General features: G+C 30.8%; 1 protein-coding gene and 1 long non-coding RNA gene across 2 annotated transcripts in view; one reads left to right on the top strand and one right to left on the bottom strand.

Moving 5' to 3' along the window:
* Positions 1-4565: 4565 nt before the first annotated feature.
* On the bottom strand, positions 4566-7385 carry LOC139522827 (uncharacterized). The gene is made up of 3 exons (XR_011664501.1): positions 6601-7385; positions 5890-6019; positions 4566-5496 (listed from the first exon to the last, which is right to left on the bottom strand). It is a non-coding gene; the product is annotated as an uncharacterized lncRNA (long non-coding RNA).
* A 3664-nt stretch (positions 7386-11049) lies between these two features.
* The window catches only part of LOC139522814 (transcription factor AP-2-epsilon-like), a 30502-nt gene continuing 19832 nt past the window's right edge, over positions 11050-21719 (top strand). Inside the window, exon 1 of the mRNA XM_071316385.1 lies at positions 11050-11309. Coding sequence (XP_071172486.1) covers positions 11271-11309 — 39 coding nt within the window. The 5' untranslated portion in view covers positions 11050-11270. The remainder of the gene's footprint in view (positions 11310-21719) is intronic.

The raw sequence follows: 21719 nt of genomic DNA, 5'->3' as shown, positions 1-21719 counted from the left end.
GCATTTCTGACTTGCAACAGACATTTCCTTTTTTTCTATACTTCAAGACCATCATATATTATTTGTGAAGTTGATTCGGAATATTCATCAGCAAGGTCTTGGTATCTTCCGATGAAGCGTTTAGAAAAAGTACAAGAACAAATTAACAGGTTAAAACTCTTATAAGAATTGAGCTCATTACTCTTCGTGTACTTTTTATGCTTTTTGGAGGTCAGCTATAATAAGAGAATAATTCATTAATTGCATTTACCCTTTAACATGGCAACTATATTATATACAATTTAAAAGATGTATATTGTTTTTCATTCAGGGATGTCTGTTAAAGATTTCAAGATAATTAGGTGCTTGTTTTATTTTAATTCTTCAACCTATTTGTAATAATCTCAGAAACAAGTTTATGGTGAACCATATACTAGCAATAGTATTCTAACCTGTTGTCTAATTCTATAGGTCCGAGTATAGATTTACATTTCTTGACTAAATAATAATCTTACCTACTAACTTCTGTAAAATAATTGCACACCGACTGAAACAGATTAATTATAAACTTGTAAAATTCTAACTTTTGCAATGTATAATCGCAATTTGCTTGTTTGCAGTTATAACGTTTCATATTGAAGACCTCTGTTTAGTTGTGTTTACGTAGAGAAAATCTTGTTTTCAATCACGTGACTTACGTCAACTATGGCAATGACAGCTACATAATCAAGAAATGTTCCAATCTGAAACAAATAACCCGGTGAACTTTAATTCTATACTCTATTAATTTACAAGTCACAGTAGCTATAAATTCTATGCCAAAAAACGCTTTCCAAGATTAATAACTTCCATTAGTAAAAAAGATGAACACTAAAGGACATTAAGACACCAAACCAACAGCTAAACGTAAGTGAAAATCATAGAGCTAGAAGTATGTTCATAATCAAATTGTTTTGAAAATAAAAGAAACATATATAGCATTCATTTCAACAAGCCAAACATATAATGATTTACTTTTACAAATTGTGACTTGGATTGAGAGTTGTCTCATAGCACTCATACCACATCTTATCATATCTATATCCACATATCTAACGTATACTTAAACCACAGAAAGCAAAGACGCAATTAAAACGGCAACATGTTTATCATCCGCCTACACCACAATGAGTATGTTTGGTGGTTAGCACATTCAGCCGTTAATCACCCTGTCTTTATACCTAAACCCTGCAGCACTGCAACATGTAATACAGGGTGTTTACACTGATTATCACAGATAGTTATATTTATCAAAGTGTATACCAATAAGTAAACAAACAAAAAGAAGATCGGGCATGTTGACACGTGCTTCATTATTATTAGTCAGATTTATAATAGATGGAGACACTGGCAAGTGCGACAGAAACTGTGTATATTTCAACAAGTATCTTTGTCTTTTGATTGATATAACTTCATTTTCACTAATTGGATGTGGTCAAGTTATTGCAACACCTTGTTGGTCACTTGTCATATTGACATAAATGTTATATTTAAATTTATGTCCTTTCAACTTAAACAACATGTTGTACATCATGGTTACATATATTTTAGGAATTTGTTATTATTCCATGAAATCTTTTTACACCATTTTCTAGTGAACATTCAACCAGATGTATTTTGTACGGGCGTTTCACGTGCCAATTGCTGTTTCATCAACCAAATTTCTAAACACTGCTTTTTTGTTTTTTGTTCTTTAAATTTCCAGTTATCTATTATTATAGTTAATTTATATTTCTACAATTATACATTATTTACAAATACACGAAAACAAATCTAAAAAAGAAAGTTAGTCGAACCCGGTCCAAAATTATTATAAATGTACTTTCCATATTCTTATTATTCATTCAGAGGAGCGAGCGAGTCCCAGAACTGCATCATATGAGTGTAGCTTTGTTTTAACTTTATAATTGATTGATTGACAGTTTGTTTCTGATACTGACGAATATTTTGAAATATACGTATATACGATGATAACAGTAGCACTAATTAGTTTTGATAGATTATACATTTATATGTTTATGATAAGTCAGTTGATAATTCCACCTACAAGTTAAAAAAAATTCTTCTATTGAGAATAGCAAGAGACTGTTTTCTCGGATGTATACTGTATAAAAGACTGTAAACTAATTGTTTAATGATAAACTGTAAGCCATAATGTTTCATATTAAAGTAAAATTTCTTAATTTCTATTTCCAAATATTTCATATCTTATCTATTGTATTTTGATTTTCATTCATCAATTCTAAACGATATGATGATGTTACCCTCCGAGAACCCAACTCCGGTAACATTTGATATTTTTCCTTAAATAAGTTCATGTGGGATAACTTCAACAATGCACACAAAAATAACGATGCATATCATTTATCTATAGGTCCAGACATGCCACGGGTGCTTCCGGTTATTCGGATTTCCTTGTGAATTATCAGTTAATAGTGCTGTAGATATTTTACAGATTTTTGAACTTTTTTACGTCTTCCATTTTATTTTCATCAGCATTCGCATGTGAAACTAAATATTCTTAAAGTCAAAAACATATCAAAATTATATTGAAATTAATAGTAATATCCCACATACAAATATACAGAATAGTCGATTACCAACAAAGAAACCTAAGACGACGTCATTTGCTCGATAGCTTTATGTTATTAAGGAATAATTGAAATTTGACGTTACGTCGTTTAACTTGTTTTGATCAAAGAGGAAAAATTAATAAAGAATTAAGTTCAGGTAGCATGCTATTTTAATGAAGAGTATCTTCTGTTCCAACACCTCCAGGCAAAGATACTACAAATCGTCGTTTTGTATTTCAAATAAGGTTTTATTAAAAGTTATTGACACGGCTGCTTCTTGATGAGAAACGTATGAAGTTTAAATGATGTAACATGTAAAGATGTCAAATCGTGCGGGAATAATGCAACAATGCCCATATTCAATACTTATTTCATCTTTAAATTCTGCAGTTAGACGGCTTCTTGCTTTATTTGTGGACAAAAGAGAGGGCGTTTATTGATCCCACCAAATATATCAAAAGGTACTGCGTTTTTTTTGGAGAACATTGTTTGTATGCTTTATCGCTACACTGGCCACTGTGTTAATGTAATGTACTCGTTTCCTCTGGATGTTCCTATTTCACCATCAACCTAATTGTTATCTCACTATAAAGTACATTAATACCACAGCTAGTTGTTACTTTTATCAGAATATTGAAGAATTGAGGTAGCTGTACATTTATGTTTTGAATTCATCTTTTATCGTCGTTTTCAGGCAAGAGTTGACCTAAACCCTTCCCAAAAATTTAGAGCTAACATGGGCAACACGACGGGGGCTACATGTGGAAAGATTCTGCTTACCATTCCGTTGCATCTATAAATAACCCCAGTTGTTTTAGTGGGTCCGTGTTGCTCAGTCTTTCCTATGTTGTGTTTTGTGTGCTGTAGTTGGACTGTTTGTCTTTTGTCTTTTTTGATTTATGGCGTTGTCAGTTTATTGTCGGCTTAGGAGTTTGAATGTTCCTTTTGTATCGCTCGCTTCTTTTTTAAAATGGAAATATTTCCCAGTGCATTTTGGTCAACAACTTGGTATAGATGCCACTTGGAACAAAATGTATGATTACTAATAAATGTTATAAATCGAATTGGGACCCTATAAAACATATACAACTTATGGAGGTGTGGTATGATTGCCTATGAGAAAAATATCCACCAAACTTTAAATAAAGTGTATATAAGTTGTTTGCAATTATAGGTAACTATGGTCTTACACAATGAGAAAGAAAAAACATACCATACAGTCGCAATTATGTAACAATTCAATGAAAATATACTAACTGCCTTTTTTATAACGTCTACTTTTTTTTACGAATAACAAATAGGATAGACAAGAACCAACGGCAACCAATGAACTATATAATATACAGACTCCATACTCCTGACAGGCACACGAAGAATGTGCTGATTAAACATCTTTGAAACCCTCTCCTAACATGAGACAGTATTGTAACCGTACAACATAAGAACAATCTATATAAAATCAGTTGAAAAGTTCTTAACTGGTCAGGTCGATACAAAACAGAAAAAAACATAACAAAACTACCTCACAACTAAAAAGACTTACGTATATATGTTTCATGCTTACAAACTTCCCCATGCAATGAGGTATATATTTTCTTTCTCCAGAGAATGGAAATTCTTTTTCATTTTTGTATCTATCAGTTTTTAATTTGCAATATTCCTTTAAAATTTCCAATTGTGTTCAGGACAGGTTATGTTGTTTGGTTGTTAGAGGGCGTAGTTTTGTAAGTTTAGTACATGCATATATGTAGTCTTTTTTGGGGTTGTATTTTGGTTTTTGTTTTTTGTTTGTTCGTATTAACCTTTTTGTGGTTTGGTTCTTCCAAAAAGTTTTAAAAATCAGTCAATATATTCACAAAATAGAAATGCAGAAAAGCACATCCTTATATATTTAAGCTGATGTTCTGTATATTTATGTATCGTTCGTTCTTTGTATAGCTTGTTTCAATGTGTCCTAACTTGACTTGCACACACTGTAAAAACAGTGTTTAGATCCTAAACACTTATCTAAACACTTTTTCTGTGTACGTTTTGAAACGCGTTTAGCATCTAAACATGTTTAGATTTTAACAAGTGTTTAGATTTCAACAAGTGTTTAGATGTTATATGTTTAGAAATATATGGTGTTTAGACCTTCCAACGGTTAGCCTACTAGTACTATGATTTCACAGGAACTACTTGTGGTACAGCACTACAGGTTGAATAGTCCACACGGTATTGTAGAATATACAATGCACGTGTACATTTCTGCTTAATGTTCTTGCAATGATTTTTACCATAATAAAATTATTTGACTTGTCTATATAGTATATTAAAGCTGGAAAACTTCAGTAATGATTATTATAATATTAACAATAATGGGTTTACACATTTTATTCTTCCTGGAGACCAAAGAAAAGTTTGTAAACAATAGGACCAAGTTAAGAAAAGTCTGTAAACAATAAGACCAAGTTTTGAAAAGTCTGTAAACAATTACACAAAGTTAAACCCTCCATTATTTTTTAAGGAAAAGCCTGTACCAAGTCAGGAATATGACTTTTTTTTTGTTCCTTTTGATTGTTTATGTTGTCAAGCGTTTGATTTTTTTAACGTTTTATGGACCTGCCACCTTTTTATACAACTTGGAGTCTGGTTCTTTTGTTTTTCTTTTTTCTGATCTAGTCTTAAACATAACATACAATCTATTCAAATTATTTCAATAATTTATTTTTTAGTCTCACTAAATCATGTAAATGCAAACAAAAAATAAAATTATAAAATTTGATGATTTTTATCCTCAACAAAACAGAAATTGTCAGTCCATCTCCTATCATACAGGAATTTTTCATTGCGGAACAATCTTCTTTTGAATGATAAAGGCTCTTGGTGTGCAGTTCCCGTTGGTTGTCAGGTGAACTTTTGTATCCTGAAATGAAAAAATGAAACCTTCATGTACATTTGTATGCAACAGTCACTTATTCTTAGATCATGTTTATTAAAATACATTAAACAAGCTTCTTGAAAAAGATTCTTACAAATTGTAGTTAAAAAGACAATACTTTACACCTTGTACAAATGTACACATCAAAAGACAAACAAATAAAAGGGAACAATATTTTGAGCAAAACAAGCATGCAAGTTTTTTTTATATTATGAAACAAAATCCTTGATTTCTGAGAACTATGAATATATTTTTGTTAAATTGACCATTTTTACCTATTCAACAGGATAAATATTAGAGGATGATTTAACTTCCATTTTTCAATCATATTATAGTTCTATTGGCAACTTAATAATATACTTATATATTTTTACTTACATCTGCTCTTGAAATTAAGTCATCCTTTTCTTTCTTCGTTGCTTTCTTTCTGATCTGTTCTTCAATTTGACCTATGATATGGATTTATTCTAGCTCTTTTCATTCCCACTACATGTACAGTGTCACAGTCCTATAAATGCATACATACAAATAATTATTATAGGTTTATATGAAAAAGAACAACTTGACAGTTTATTTTTGACATTGGAGTTTGAATGTCAGTTTATTTACAACTTTTTAGTCATGGCTTAGTCAGTTTATTTTCAACTTTTTAGCCATGACGTGGTCAGTTTATTTTCAACTAATGAGTTTGAATGTCCTTTTGTATGTTTGGTATTCTTTGTTTCTCTTTGACAAATGAAGTGAAACTATAATTTCAGTGTTTGTGTAAAGGATGTTGCACTATGGGCCATTGGGATCTTATTCCTTGCAAAGTTAAAATACTTGAAACTATGATTTTATGACATTATGTACAGTGACAGTTAAGACTATTCAACTGTTCAATCTCATTTTAAATTTCCGAACTAGCTCATTCTTCTTTTATGCTTGGTCCCTGCGACTGATTATGTGTGTATATTATATGATTCATACCACAACAGTGAACTTGAAATAGCATATAGGTTAACAGTTTAATGCACATATTCCTTTTATTAGTTTGTTAAATTATGGTTTGTGCCCCTCCCCCTTTTTACGAAATCTGGATCTGCTTACCTTCCGCTGCTGTAATAACTGTTAAGGTGGCTTTTGATTCCGTCAATATTCTAATATGAAGTTCTGTATCTGTTGCATCGTCAATAGATATATATACTTGATAGATGGGATCCATTGTTTTAAATGTTGTTTGTCTTTGGCGGGTCCGAAGGTGTCCGTATCAAATTACCACGATAGATAACTCTGTTCGTTAATTAATATAAGATCATATTCGGACAACGACTCCGGAAATTAGAGAAAATATTCACTCACATCTTCCTTATAAATACTATAAAAGATTATTTTAATTATATGTCCCTGGTATAAACAACTAATTGCTTAACTTATAAAAAAAAAAATTGAAAGTAATTTAATAATCTTACAACACAAAAAGGGAAACTCAGTTGGGGAAGAGTGATATGATTTGTTCTCATAAATAAAGAAGCTCCGCATAATTGGGACTGAAGTTTGAAAACAATTTTAATTTCAAGACAGCCACGATATCATAGTTTCACAAAATATGCTGGAATATGTAGGAACATCGGGTAAAAAAGTGAAACCAGGACTGAAATATTATAAAGTGTTTAGGTGTTTAGGAAAGTGTTTCAGAAGTGTTTAGATGCCATTTAATGTTTAGCTTAATGATAACATTCACTGATAATTACCCTGCAACACGTTTAAATTCTAAACACGTTTAGGTTTTTATGTGTTTAGATAACTATCCGTTTAGATCCTAAACGCTTTCCTAAACACGTTTAGACCTAAACATGTTGTAGATCCGTTTCAAATCTAAACGCTGTTTTTACAGTGCAGTTTAGTATATGTTTCTCAAAGTATATTGTGTGTATCCAACTCACACTTTCTTGTGACATAAAACTGACTTGCTGTTGCTTTTGTCTCTATGGAGTTCTAGATATACTTTGTTTGGACTAACACAGTTTGGTTATTTGAAAAATAAAGCGGTTAGCACCGGATCGCTGAATCGCATGGTATTACTTCTTGACAAGGCACATAACTGAGTCTAGAAAAGAACTGGTGTAAAAATACATTTGAACAAAATATAGTTCTTAGTTTATTGCTCACACACAATACAAATAAGGAGGAGTGGTATTAACACCAATGACTGCATGTATAAATACAAGTGATATAATTTGAAATCTCCAGTGCAAATATTCTTTATGTACCACATAAAGAGACGGTTTTGTGCATTTAGTATCCGTCAAGGGTTTCTTTTTCTCAAAACATGACACCTCATTCCTGTCTAGTTCTTCAGTCAAATTAATGTTGTCTTTTTCTTAAATTTCAGATTAGTATGAAATTATTTAAAAACCGATACTTTTGATTTCAATACAAGTAATCAACACTGGGTGAACGAAGGTCGTCCGTAATTCTGTTTGAAAAGAGAATTAAGGTAACGGAAGAAGTTAAAAAGTTTTTAATTTTGGTGTCTATCAAATTTTAATTTTAAATAACACCTGAAGAGGTTTCAATTTTGATTTGTCTTTGTTGTTATTTTACAAAGTGAACTAACATTTCTCGGGTAAATGTTTATGAGTAATATGGTATAGATTTACAAGGAAAAGGATAAAAGGTTTTGGTTATAAATATATATTAGTCATACAGTTCTAGTATCCTATATTCCGATGAAAAAATGTTGTATGTGCGTTTAGAAAAAATGCAATGGTAGAATTTGGCAAAATAAGTACATGTATTATAAATTCTCGGATTCCAATAAGTGCTCGAGTCTATTTCTTTTGGTTTTGTCAGTCTTAATTCTAGGTTTGTCAGTAATAACGGAAGTGTTTAGTTGTGATTCTTTTCTTAGGAAACGTTTTTTTCAAGGAATAAACAACTGGTTTAGATTAAGTCAAGTTGAAAAAAAATAACATTTAAGTTCCCCTAAAATATATATATACAATACAAATTCAAATAAGAAACTTTAGGCTGACTATTTTGGTTTTAAAAAATGACATTATTACATGTCTATTATTAACCTTTCGTGGTTCTAAAAATGTTCAATAATTCATTGCTGCTTTTTCAGCAAAAAGTTTATGATCAGCCAAAAACAACATAAACCAATCCAATCTAGGTTTCTTACAGTCCTATTGTCAAACAATTATTTTTTATAAGGACAATACCATTTAATTACTTAAGACAATGGAAACAAACTCATAAATCATGCTCGTAAGTTATACATCCAATTATGGAAATGAAACTATTTCCTATTTTTCATTTCTCAAATGGAATCTGAAAGCCTATTCCTATATGCATTCTTAGTGCATATGCAAATCGTTTTAATAAATTATTAAATATTTTTTTTTGTTTCCGTGATTGATAACCCCATGAATTATTTCATTTCCAAAGTAAACAGATAATTCTTGTCAAACTTGCACCTGCTTTCAGTCTTAATTCAGACTCATTTCTCTATAATTATTGAGCTAGATGACAGTAATTTTAATTGCTCCGCTCAACAACGGTCAATTCTAAAACAATGAAACGTCCGGTAAAACAATGACTCTATTCCGGAGATTAATCGTTAATATTTAATCTAAGAAATCAATTTTTGTGGCTAACTTATCGAAAGGAAAATCTAATAATGTACATAACGATGAAGAGACTTCTATACAAAGCAATCAGTTTCTTCATTGGAAAACCAGTGGGTGTTAAATTGTTAAGTAAAAGAGAAGCAATTGATACGATTGGCTTCTTATTGAGAAGTAATGGAGCCGGGTCTGAACATGAAGTCACATGTCCAATACATTTTTGAAACAATAAACGCACAAATAAAAACTATTTAAAAAATAATAATTGACAGTTTTTGTATACGAATAGTCCGTAAAATACTAAAAAGTGAAATATTCCGTATTCGAAAGGTTGAAGACTTTATTTTCACTTTTTATTTCCACTTTCTTCATGTTTTTCTGTTACAAATCATGATGTTTTGTTTTATGTGTACATGTTATGCTGCCCATCAAGGGCCCTTGATTGGAAAAATAAATATTCTTATTCTTGTTCTTTAATGTTCGAAAAAAATCTAAATTTTATGTTTCTTTCTTTGAAGACATGAAACTTCCCACTTACCTGATGAATTTGTTAAAAAAAAAAAAACGAAGAAAAAAGTTCATGTTTTTTTATTCTTTATTCCAGATTCTAAATTTTTATATCCAACAAAAAAACATTTTCTGAGACAAGTATGATATCCAAATACGATTCGGCTTCTCCAACGTTTCACGCTTATTTTTTTTCAAGGTGCACATTTAAATCCAAATAAAATTCACAGAACTTTCCTCAAACCCCATATATATTTCGGCTTTGGTGGATCTTACTCCTTAGAAGGAAAAGATTATTATAAAAGAAATCTCTTCGGGAAAATAATCTTATAAAACATGAAATGTCCCTTTGGCACAAGAGCAAAACCATCTTGATTTTTCGACCTTCTAAGACGTAACCCCCGGCCCTTGAAGAAACGAGTGTTGTCTGAGCCCCGTTAGGTAAAATAACATGTTTATTTTGATAATGTTGTAAAACTATTTTTCCCTTTTTAATATTACTACTCTTAAGACTTTGGGGTATTTTAATATTTGACTTATTGGTAAATGACAAATGTGGTCAGATGGTCTTTAGACGTTTTGTAAACATTTCAAAGTGTTCAAATTTCACGCTTTTAATAGCGAAGAAGGCAAAAGTATAAGCTAGAAAATTGAATATAATTATGATTTTGGTGTATAATTACCACTTTTAACTACTAAGCTGACAAAAATGTGTGAAATAGAGAGAACGTGTAATTTATTCTTCATACAATAGGAAGGAAACGTGTTCAAAGCAGCATAAAATATTCCTCGTCAGTGTATCGTTCTTATTCGGTCCGAGTCCGTCAACAGTTTATGATAAAAGGAGCACAACGGGAGAGGTGCGATTTTCCGTGTTATTTTATAGTAATTTGAGGGGAAAACAAACGTCTACAGAACTACTTGGTCCGACCCTTCTATTAATGTTATTCAAATAAACTGAAAGGATGAAGTCGTGTGGAAAATGAGTATTTAAGAATTTGGTACGGTACAGATTGAGGACGGAATTAATCCTATCCATGTTTACTTTTTGGTTTATTCTGTTATTATTTACGCCGTGTCAGTTTAATGCTATAATTTCATTATTTCTTTCGCTCTGTATTGAGTTTTGTGTGAAATTGAAAAATTATTGTAAGAATTTATAAGTTATATAATATCTTGTATTATTTACTTTAATCGGTGATACAGGTGTTATATTCTGACAAATGTTGAATAGAAATAAAACATGCGTATAGATGATGAACTGTGATATTGTATTTATATCATCCTAAACATCGGTTAACACCCCCTGGTAGATAGAACTAACCACTCAACCAATCAGAACGCTCCATTCATGTGCAACAAAAAACAAACTTTAAGAATCAGATTCACATTCAATTAGAAATGTTAACGAAGTTGCGATATATGCTTTAGGACAAGACAGTAAAGTTTGCTTTTGGACATTCTCTTACGAACAAGGAGACTGCTTTCTACACTGTGTATTGCTTCATTGCTTTAAGCACCAAGAAAGTTGATATGGAGCTGTGAAGTATCTATCGAAGCTAACTTAATTCATTGATCGGTCATTTTAGAAGTTTTTCTGGCAGCATTTTTGGTGATTTTTAACAACTACTTGGGGCAGCCATGTCATTCTTAGCGATAGAATCAAACAATCCGTGGCAGGTAGGCATTTTTATTTACCCCTCACGTAATTTTTTAATTGTCTCTTTTTTCCCTTAGCGATTAATTCTCGTAATTGTTTCTGTTTATCTACATATCATTTCTTTAAAATAATAATATACTTATTGTATTTTGTAAAAACATTATGTACAAATTGTCCGAAGGAGTTTTTAAATAAATGAATGTAGATTTTATATATACTGCTCCGCTATTTCTTCAAGTACCTATTTAGTAAGTGTACATATTTTGCCAGTGGTTGTTTTATTTTTTAAATAATTATGAAAGTGTTTTCTAACACATAATAATAATTTGTTACAATGTCCAACATCAATCTTTATTTTAACAAGGTAAATAAAATTTAATATAACTATATGTTACCACCTAGAGGAACGGCAAGTGGTTTCTCTCCTGTCCAAATAAGATATATTATGTTACATATATGTACGTTCAAACATCGCGTCAAAATATGTTGAACTTGTGACTGGTTATAAGTTCAGATACATGAGAAACTGACCCATTTTGACTTCCCTATATGATTGTGTATCTAATAGCTTATTCTTTAACTTTCACATACTAAAAATATTTGCCTAGCCTATTAGATATTAACTGTTGTACATCTTGTGAAAATTGATGAAAATTGGTACCACTAACGTTATTTTTAAATGAAGTCTTCATTAATTTTTATTCCGGCTTGCATCTGGTGATGTAAAAATTGGTCCCATTTTAGGTTTAAAATTTAACCGAAGTCTCCAATAATTTTATTCCGGCTTTCGTGCAGTTCAGTTTAACTATTCCATCATAGTTCTATCAAATTTACCAACAATTTATTTCCTTACATAACAGACATGCAATTACAGGTTTTGTTTTTACAAGAAAACGAGGGAGAATCTGTAAATCTGTGTATTTACTCTAGATTAAAAGCATAAAGCAGATTAGGCTTCGATTTCAGATTAATATAATATATCACCACTTTATCATGCCTAGGGTTCTTTTTCGCTCCCTCGTGCCTGTTTGTTTGTACATTTCACAGACATAGGGATTACAAATACAAAATCCAGGAATAAATACGTATCAATATTATTTTTGTTAGATGAATTCACGTGAAGTTATAATTAATTTTTCAAAACATTTCCATTTTAATGTCTTTTGAAATTTATACTACTTCAAAAAAATATTAAACCTTTAATTCCTTTTAAAAATAAGACAGAGATTAAGAAAAGAGTTGATTGGAACCTAATATTTAAGATGACATCGCTCAGAAATTACCATTTTTTATTAAAAGAAGTCTTTTACTAATCAGATGCGATTATACTTTCATTTCTGGAAATTATGTATTTTTAATAAGTTGATGACACAAAGTTTGATATATCTAAACATCTCAAATGGCGGGAATGAATTATTTATCATGTTTGAAGCGTTATACAAGATAATATTCAAGCACTCAATTAGCTTTCAAAGCGCACTGTTAAATACGATCATTTATATTAAAAAGGATAACAGTAATTATTAATAATCATTTGATAATCTGTTTTTATCTGTCACTATTGAAGCTACCTTTGTGTACAAATCGTCGTAATATTTCACTTAACGATGGTAATTGGTCGATTTTATTTCTAATTTCACCCAAATTGAATAAAAGTGCTGTTTTATCAGGATAATCACATCTTATAAATTCTATGGATGCATCATACTCTTTTGCATACAAAAAAAACAGTATCTAGTTAATCGTCCACACAGTACAATGAAAAATTACCTTGAACAACAAACTGTTGTTTGTCAACATTTGTCCTTTTTATGAAATAACTAAAATATTGAACTCAATTTATATATTTCATTCATAAATTTATTAATTTCAAACTAAAGAAAAAACAAGAGTAAAAACAGAAAATATATGTCAATATTGTAAAACATTATGTTGATTATTTTCGTTTTTAATATTTCATGGATAAATAAATGGTCTGTTAAATTTATACATTAATTCAGAATAAATGTCGCAGTATTATTGAAATAGCAGCAGATGTCTCCTAGAACTTCTGTGTGGAATATCAAACATTTCATTATCTTTTTTCATTTAATTACTAAATTATAATATTCTTTTGTTTTAAAATGTAATAAAATATTAGTTGATCGACGCTAGTTGAATGTACAATATATTCAAATATAGCTCATTCTTGTAAATTGTCTCGGCATCAAACAAGCAAAAATAATTTCATGACGCATTTTGAATAAATATTGCTTTAAAAGTTACTCCTATAAAATTTCAAATCCAAACAAATGAAATTTGAAATAACTTTTATTTTAAATGAAATATAAATTGAAAAGTAAAAATGCCATGGCAATAAAAAATCAATTGACAAGATAAAGCATCCGTTTAATTTTGTTATTTAAAACTGTTTCCACTTAAATTCAATTACATTAAGTAAACTTTTACTAAATAACTTCATTCTAAAAAGATTTTATCTGACCTCCAATTCATCGAATAAAGATTTGAAGAATCTAGTTTTTCTAGTTTTAAAAGAAACCGTGTTGATGACAGTGGTTGATAAAAATGACACTTTAAGTAGTTAAAATGACATAACTTAATTTAAAATAGACATTACAAATTATTACTTATTTCTTTTGTCTTTTTTCTCCTTTTTCCCGGGAGCTGTTTCCTTTTTTATTTTACAAATGTTTTCTGTGTATTATACAGCGCCTATTTCATTAAAACTTCAACGAAATATAATTCTATCAATATCAAAATTAAACTATATTTATAAAATTGAAGACCGTTAACTTATTGTTTTTCTCTTAAAGTATTAATAATACTTTGACAAAATGAAGGCAAAGTGGGATATTTTTTATCACTGGAACTTTGTAAATTATAAAAATATATTCAGTAAAACATTGATAAAAAAATAGAATCATTTAAAATGTAAAAGGATCAGTGTATCCGTATATAAACTGAAATATCATATGTTTGTACAAGGATCTGTGTAACTCCTTGGTTTTTGAACGTCATGTTTGTCTCTCCATAGGTTTTGCAAGTGCACACGTTGAATCTTTCAGAACGTCATTCAAATACGGTGGCCTAACGTGTGGATAAAAATAATTTGTCATTAAAAACCTATAAAACCTGCTCCGAGATTGTTTAAATCAAATGATCTGACAGAGATTGGTATATCAAATATCAATAAATGAAACAATAATACGAAAACATCAAATTAGTTATATTATTTTGACAGATTGCGAGACTGTCACAAAACGTACGGAGGACGGTTTAATCGTCGTTAAACCTAACGGAAGACGGTTAAGCAGTCGTTCCGTCGTATCCGTCAAAGACACTAAAATTAAAATCATATATCAGCATCTTTGACGAAAACGGTCATGGATAAGATGACAACTTCATTCCACTTGTATAAATGGAATTCTGCACGTGTTATTGTCAAAATGAGACTACACATCAAAAAGTAAAAATAAAAATATTTGATTAAATCACAATAAAATCACCTTCCTTCCACGTTGTTAATTCTTTTTAATGACATTCATCAGGTTTTAACGAGAAATAAAGTAATAGATTTTTGAATAAGATTTCTATAATTCAGCAATGAAAGAAATGTATGCACAAGCATGCACACTTACCGGAAAGTAGAAATGAAATGGCTAAAAGATTAGTTAAGTTTCATATTATAGTAATTTGTGTGTATTTGATAAAAGGTTTTGCAATGTATCATACGGTATTTATTGGTATTACTGTTTTATATTAAGGAAACGTTTTTGTGTTGTGAATCTTTATACCCTGCATGTGAAATTATACTAACTGAAAATCAGATATGATGATAAAATGTTAATTTGTATCTATTTGAAAGACTTTTAGTTAAGTTAGCTATTTTTTTCTGTAAAATTTTCAAATTATTTCAAGGAGAGATACAATGATAGAGTTTACATAGTTTAAAAGTACTCCAAAATATATCGCATTTTAAAGCAACATGTATGTGTAAATAAATCACATGTGTTGAGCAGATCGTATGTGTTGCAGCCAAAACTCCTCTTATCCCCTGATGAATTACATCCCGGTAATACAAACCCCACAAATGCTGCACTGCATGTATGTATTCTCTCTTGTTTATTCGATGCTAATGTCTGGATGGTTATACATTTTCGTAAACATATCTTGCCATTGCCATTATTAAAGACGTATTCAAATACCACGCAAAGCTCCTCTGAGGCATATTTGAAGCAGTAAACAATACATCGGTCTCAGGATTAATTGGAGCAGCCAAAGTTCTAACGGTTGCTGATCTCATTTAGATGTGGTCATTTTTTATAAATTTACTGTTTACAAAACTTTGAATTTTGGATCCTCAATGCTCTTCAACTTTGTACTTGTTGGGATTTATAAATATTTTGATATGAGCGTTACTGATGAGTCTTATGTAGACGAAACGCGCGTCTGGCGTACTAAATTATAATCCTGGTACCTTTGATAACTATTGGACAACGAATATGCATAAAACATCGTCAATTTGATCAATAATCTGACATGGGGAGGGAAAAGAGAGAGCCGGAGAGAGAGAAATGTCCAGTATTTCTGTGTGTGATAAAAAAAAAATACAGTAAATTTTGAATCATGTCAACCACAAATATTTTTAAATTATTTCTGCAACTATTAGAAAATTTTCTATACCACATTTTTATTTCCTTTACCTGTATAATTTGTCATTTTATCAAAGACTTGATGATGTATTAGATGTTTTAAGTCAATATGAAGAATCGTGATTCCACGACAACCGATTCATCATCTACGTGTTACTCAATAAACGGGGTAAATATACCTAGCTGGTGCTTACAAATTATTTATCCTAATAACTTCATGTTCTATAGGCGAGTATTCCCAAACTATGCACAAATCCTTTTTATCCATTGTTGTTAGGTTATAACCTTCTAATGAACTTGTTGCCCTTTGTGTTTAATAACAAGTAACACATTTAACTTTACAGAAATACATTTCACGTTTTTATTTCTGGGTATATACATTTGTTTACAGGTAATTTTTCTGTTTGAAATCAAAATTGAAATATATATGGGTTTGAGAATACTTTTGCAGATCAAGAAATTTTACCAATGTATTTTTCAATTTCTTTATAAGTAAGTGCATATGAGTATAGTTATACATTAAACATTGTTAAAGAGAAATAACATTTATATGACAAGTGAGGTCATGCATACTTCAATTCCTGTCGCTGTGTGTCTGTCGCATTAAAATCCTTTTCTCGAGTCAAATTAAGATTCGAACCAAAGAAGACTGCATTTATTAACCAACCATATATTATTCAACATGAATGCCTGATTGGTTGTTCTATGAATTTCTCATTATCAGGACCCAAAACGATAAATTTTGATAACCAATATTCTGACGATCAGATGTATCCCTTTACTGAAGCAAAATTTTCAAAATAACCACACAAAAATATTTACTAAAATAAAATTATCATCTTGTATAGTTGGACATTCTAATGAGTAACGTTTATTGAAGTTGAGATTATTTGGATAGAATGCTTATTTATTACGATTGAAATTTGTTAAAAAAAAAAGTATACTTCCAAACGAATTACATGTTGTCCCCCGTTGCAAACCCTTTACAAATTCTTACATTTTCTATTTCCTTTGTGTCAATATTAAAATAATAGCTGATAAACTATAACATAGTACTTGAAGGTTGTAAAACTAGATTACGACAATAAGGTGAAAAACTCTTATGAAGAGAATGCTACTACTACTAAAACAAACAGTAAAACCAAAACCAAACCTTCCGATTGACGACGTCAGACATATAAGCATCTGTATGTCCCAAAACCAAACCTCACGATTGACGACGTCAGACATATAAGCATCTGTATGTCCCAAAACCAAACCTCCCGATTGACGACTTCAGACATATAATCATATGTATGTCCCTTTCCTTCATTCACATTCAAAAACAGAATATTAACGAATTCCCAAAATGAAAATATTTCAAAAATAGTTTCAACTTCATTTCATTAAGTTTAAGTGAGATATAGTTTTGTCAAAAATTGTTAAACAATTGTCAAAGAACTAAAATCAAACACTAATTCCAGTAATTCTTTTTAACCATATAGGTATACTTCATAAATGCATTGATTAGCTAGAGAACAAAATCCAATATAAAAGTGACTGTTTTTGCATTGAAAGAAATCATTCGATTAATTGTTTTATAGGTGATTTTGCATACCATTCACATGACTTCATTAACTGTTACTTGAGCATCTGAAATCAGTGCCTAAGTTTTCTTTGTTGTCTTATCTTTCTGTATTTTTCGTTTTGCCATTGCATTTTTAGAATGTCTTCGACGTATTAGTTTGAATCTCCTTTTTATACTGTCTTCCGCCTCTCTTTGGTCTTTATACTGTCTTCCGCCTCTCTTTGGTCTTTATACTGTCTTCCGCCTCTCTTTGGTCTTTTATACTGTCTTCCGCCTCTCTTTGGTCTTTTATACTGTCTTCCGCCTCTCTTTGGTCTTTATACTGTCTTCCGCCTCTCTTTGGTCTTTATACTGTCTTCCGCCTCTCTTTGGTCTTTTATACTGTCTTCCACCTCTCTTTGGTCTATTATACTGTCTTCCGCCTCTCTTTGGTCTTTATACTGTCTTCCGCCTCTCTTTGGTCTTTTATACTGTCTACCGCCTCTCTTTGGTCTTTTATACTGTCTTCCGCCTCTCTTTGGTCTTTATACTGTCTTCCGCCTCTCTTTGGTCTTTATACTGTCTTCCGCCTCTCTTTGGTCTTTTATACTGTCTTCCGCCTCTCTTTGGTCTATTATACTGTCTTCCGCCTCTCTTTGGTCTTTATACTGTCTTCCGCCTCTCTTTGGTCTATTATACTGTCTTCCGCCTCTCTTTGGTCTATTATACTGTCTTCCGCCTCTCTTTGGTCTTTTATACTGTCTACCGCCTCTCTTTGGTCTTTTATACTGTCTTCCGCCTCTCTTTGGTCTTTTATACTGTCTACCGCCTCTCTTTGGTCTTTATACTGTCTTCCGCCTCTCTTTGGTCTTTTATACTGTCTTCCGCCTCTCTTTGGTCTATTATAATTGTTTATACTGTCTTCCACCTCTCTTTGGTCTATTATAATTGTTTATACTGTCTTCCGCCTCTCTTTGGTCTATTATAATTGTTTATAGTTGAATGCAAAAGAGGCTTGTAACACTCATATTTGAAAGAGGTATGTCCATATTTGTAACATGTTGATAAGAAAACCTAGAAAATATATCACAAAGTATGAAAAGGTCTTTCAATACATTCACTTAAAATTTTTATATACGATTACATTTTTGTCGTCATAAGCATGTTTCAAAAACAAGGTCAGAGTACACCGGTCTACTCGACGCAGTTCCCGGCTAGATAATTAGTATAATAATTGAAACGACCTAAAGAAATAATTTAGTTAACCTATTTCTTTCGATTATTTCGATTATTGCACTAATAATTTTGCCCTGACTTATAGAGTCATTTGCATTAGATTTGCGTGTCCAGAATAACCCTTGGAATTTACCTATAAATCTGTCTTTTTTCAAAGCATACCGACAAGAAATATAGTATTGAAGTGGTTCTGTTACAGTGGGTAGATAACTACAATTGTTGGCACGTCAGTGCAGTTTTACTATAGACACATTATAAACTAATTTTATTATAAACTAATTTTACACAAAACTTCGTTATCCAACTAATCTATTTGCTTTGTATATATATATATATATTCAGTGGATAAGATATAATTTTTGTCGAGCCTTCGACTTTAGTCGAAAAAGCGAGACTAAGCGATCCTACATTCCGTCGTCGTCGGCGGCGGCGTCCACAAATATTCACTCTGTGGTTAAAGTTTTTGAAATTTTAATAACTTTCTTAAACTATACTGAATTTCTACCAAACTTGGACAGAAGCTTGTTTATGATCATAAGAAAGTATCCAGAAGTAAATTTTGTAAAAATAAAATTCCATTTTTTCCATATTTTACTTATAAATGGACTTGGAAACATTACATTTACTCTGGTTAAAGTTTTTAAAATTTTAATCACTTTCATAAACTATCCTTGATTTGTACCAAACTTGGACAGAAGCTTGTTTATGATCATAAGATAGTATCAAGAAGAAAATTTTGTAAAAATAAATTTCCACTTTTCCGTATTTTACTTATAAATGGACTTAGTTTTTTTGCCAGAAACAAAACATTCACTCTGTGGTTTAAGTTTTAATTTTTTTTATAATGTTCTTAAACTATCCTGATTTCTACCAAACTTAGACCATAGATGTTATACCCATGGGTATTACATCTATGCTTAGACAAAGGCTTGTTTCTGATCATAAGATATTATTCAGAAGTAAATTTTGTAAAAAAAAATATCACTTTTTCCGTATTTTACTTATAAATGGACTTAGTTTTTCTTCCAGTTAACATTACATACAGTCTGCAGTTAAAGTTTATAAAACATTTATTAGATTTTTTACCAAACTTGGAAGCTTCTTTCAATCAAAAGACAGTATCGAGAGGGAAATTTTTATTGATGTTTTTCCTCATTTTTGTTGAGTCTGCGATTAACAGCAAAAGTAGGCGAGACACTGGGTTCCGTGGAACCCTTACGAATTTTTTATGTTATTGTCTATTGATTTTTGTTTGTTTTCTTTATAACTACTTACCATAATTCTTTTCATTTCTTACTATCAAACTAATAGAGTCCCTTAAGACTACGTACCAAGCATTTAAGAGATCCTTTTTGAAGTGCAATGATTTATCTCACCAAATTTCCTTCTGTATGTTTGAAGATAACGTAAAAATTATTAAATCACAAAAAATAAGATACACAAAGGACCATGAAAGTTTATTAAAAAGTCCTAAATTGGTGTCCATGGTCCGTTAAATTTCTCAAAATTCTACTCATCGGGAATTAGTGGGCCAATGATAGAACCAAGTAAGGCTACAATAACACTGGGTATATTTATTGTAAAACTATGTCCGATGATCCCGCCTGCCAACAAAATAGCCACAATGGCTAAAATTGGAACATATATATAATATATATATATATATATAAAGAGGGCAATCAAATACAAGTATTATCTTGAAAACTATTATGAATAGAGGAACTGAAAATATCGTCAAAATGACGTCAATTGAAAGTTTCAAAATATTATTTTACATTGCAGAAAATTAAAAACGCCATGCAGTCAATTCGTTATGGGAGTTATTGCCCTCGAATGGCGATTTGTACCCCTGTTTTGCATATTTATGGAAAATACAACAGACAGAAAGTTTAGGAGCTGTAAAAAGTAAAATGGATAAGCAAAATAAGAAAATATGCCCGAAATCAAACGTTGACTCATGTATAACTAATATAGTGTCCTTGACGATTTGTGCCGATTGTATTTTCTGTTTTGTGTAAACTGTTATAGACGGAGAGAAACTGCTACAGTATGAAATTATCAGAAAATAAGATTGACAAATAGGTCAACTCATCATTGAAGTTATTGACCTTAAATGACGATATTTATTGCACAAACTAATGTATAAATAGCGAGAAATCAGTAGGGCAAAAATGAACAGCAAAATATAGACTAGAAGAATACAAAGTAAAATTACCGAAATTATTAGTTTTAATTTAACACAAATATTTGCATTGCATTGTATCAATTTGATGCAAAAATGACAGCTGAGCGATGCATGTACATTGGAGCCTCTTGTTCCTTTATTATTAGTATTATGTTTAGAATCTCACTTAGTGAAACTTAATAAGCACTCACTTACTTATGAATGTGGATGACTTCATTTGTCATATTTGTCCTCCGTTCCAGTCGAGATATATTTGGAATACAGCATGAGTCATGTATGACTGTATTCCAATTTCTCAGTTTAAAATATTGCTACCAGAAGACATTTTGGACTTGATTCGTAGCATTAAGTCATGGTGGTGGTAGAGCATCTATGTCAATTTGACGTTTTTGTTTACCTCATTTTGACCTGTCTCCTAAAGATCGTAACAGTTCACAGAAATGTCATTTGTATTTGTCTAGTTTGCAAGGTTATAATCATATTTAACACCTATGACTCAATGGATAAACTAATGGTTTACGTTTTAATTGTACTCATTTACAATTATGTCCTTTTATCCAGTTGCCACTTAATTGTTCTCTACGTTGTACCGTAGCAGATGAAACGATTTCCAGGAACTTATGTACTGCTCGGAAGGAAGCTGATTTAGTGTCTTTAATTAGAAATTTAAGGTGTATATAGTCCAATACGGTACTTATTATTCCCTCGATAAAAGCAATAGTAGTGCAAAGACTGTCTCATTTTTTTCCCGTGCCTGTAATGTACATTTCAATTGAGCGTATGAAGATGATGATCAGCAGGTTTAAATATA

The sequence above is a fragment of the Mytilus edulis genome, chromosome 1 (assembly GCF_963676685.1).
Source record: "Mytilus edulis chromosome 1, xbMytEdul2.2, whole genome shotgun sequence".
In the NCBI taxonomy this organism is placed as follows: Eukaryota; Metazoa; Mollusca; class Bivalvia; order Mytilida; family Mytilidae; genus Mytilus; species Mytilus edulis.
The sequence above is the reverse complement of the archived record's forward strand: the minus strand, read 5'-3'. Positions and strand labels throughout refer to the sequence as shown.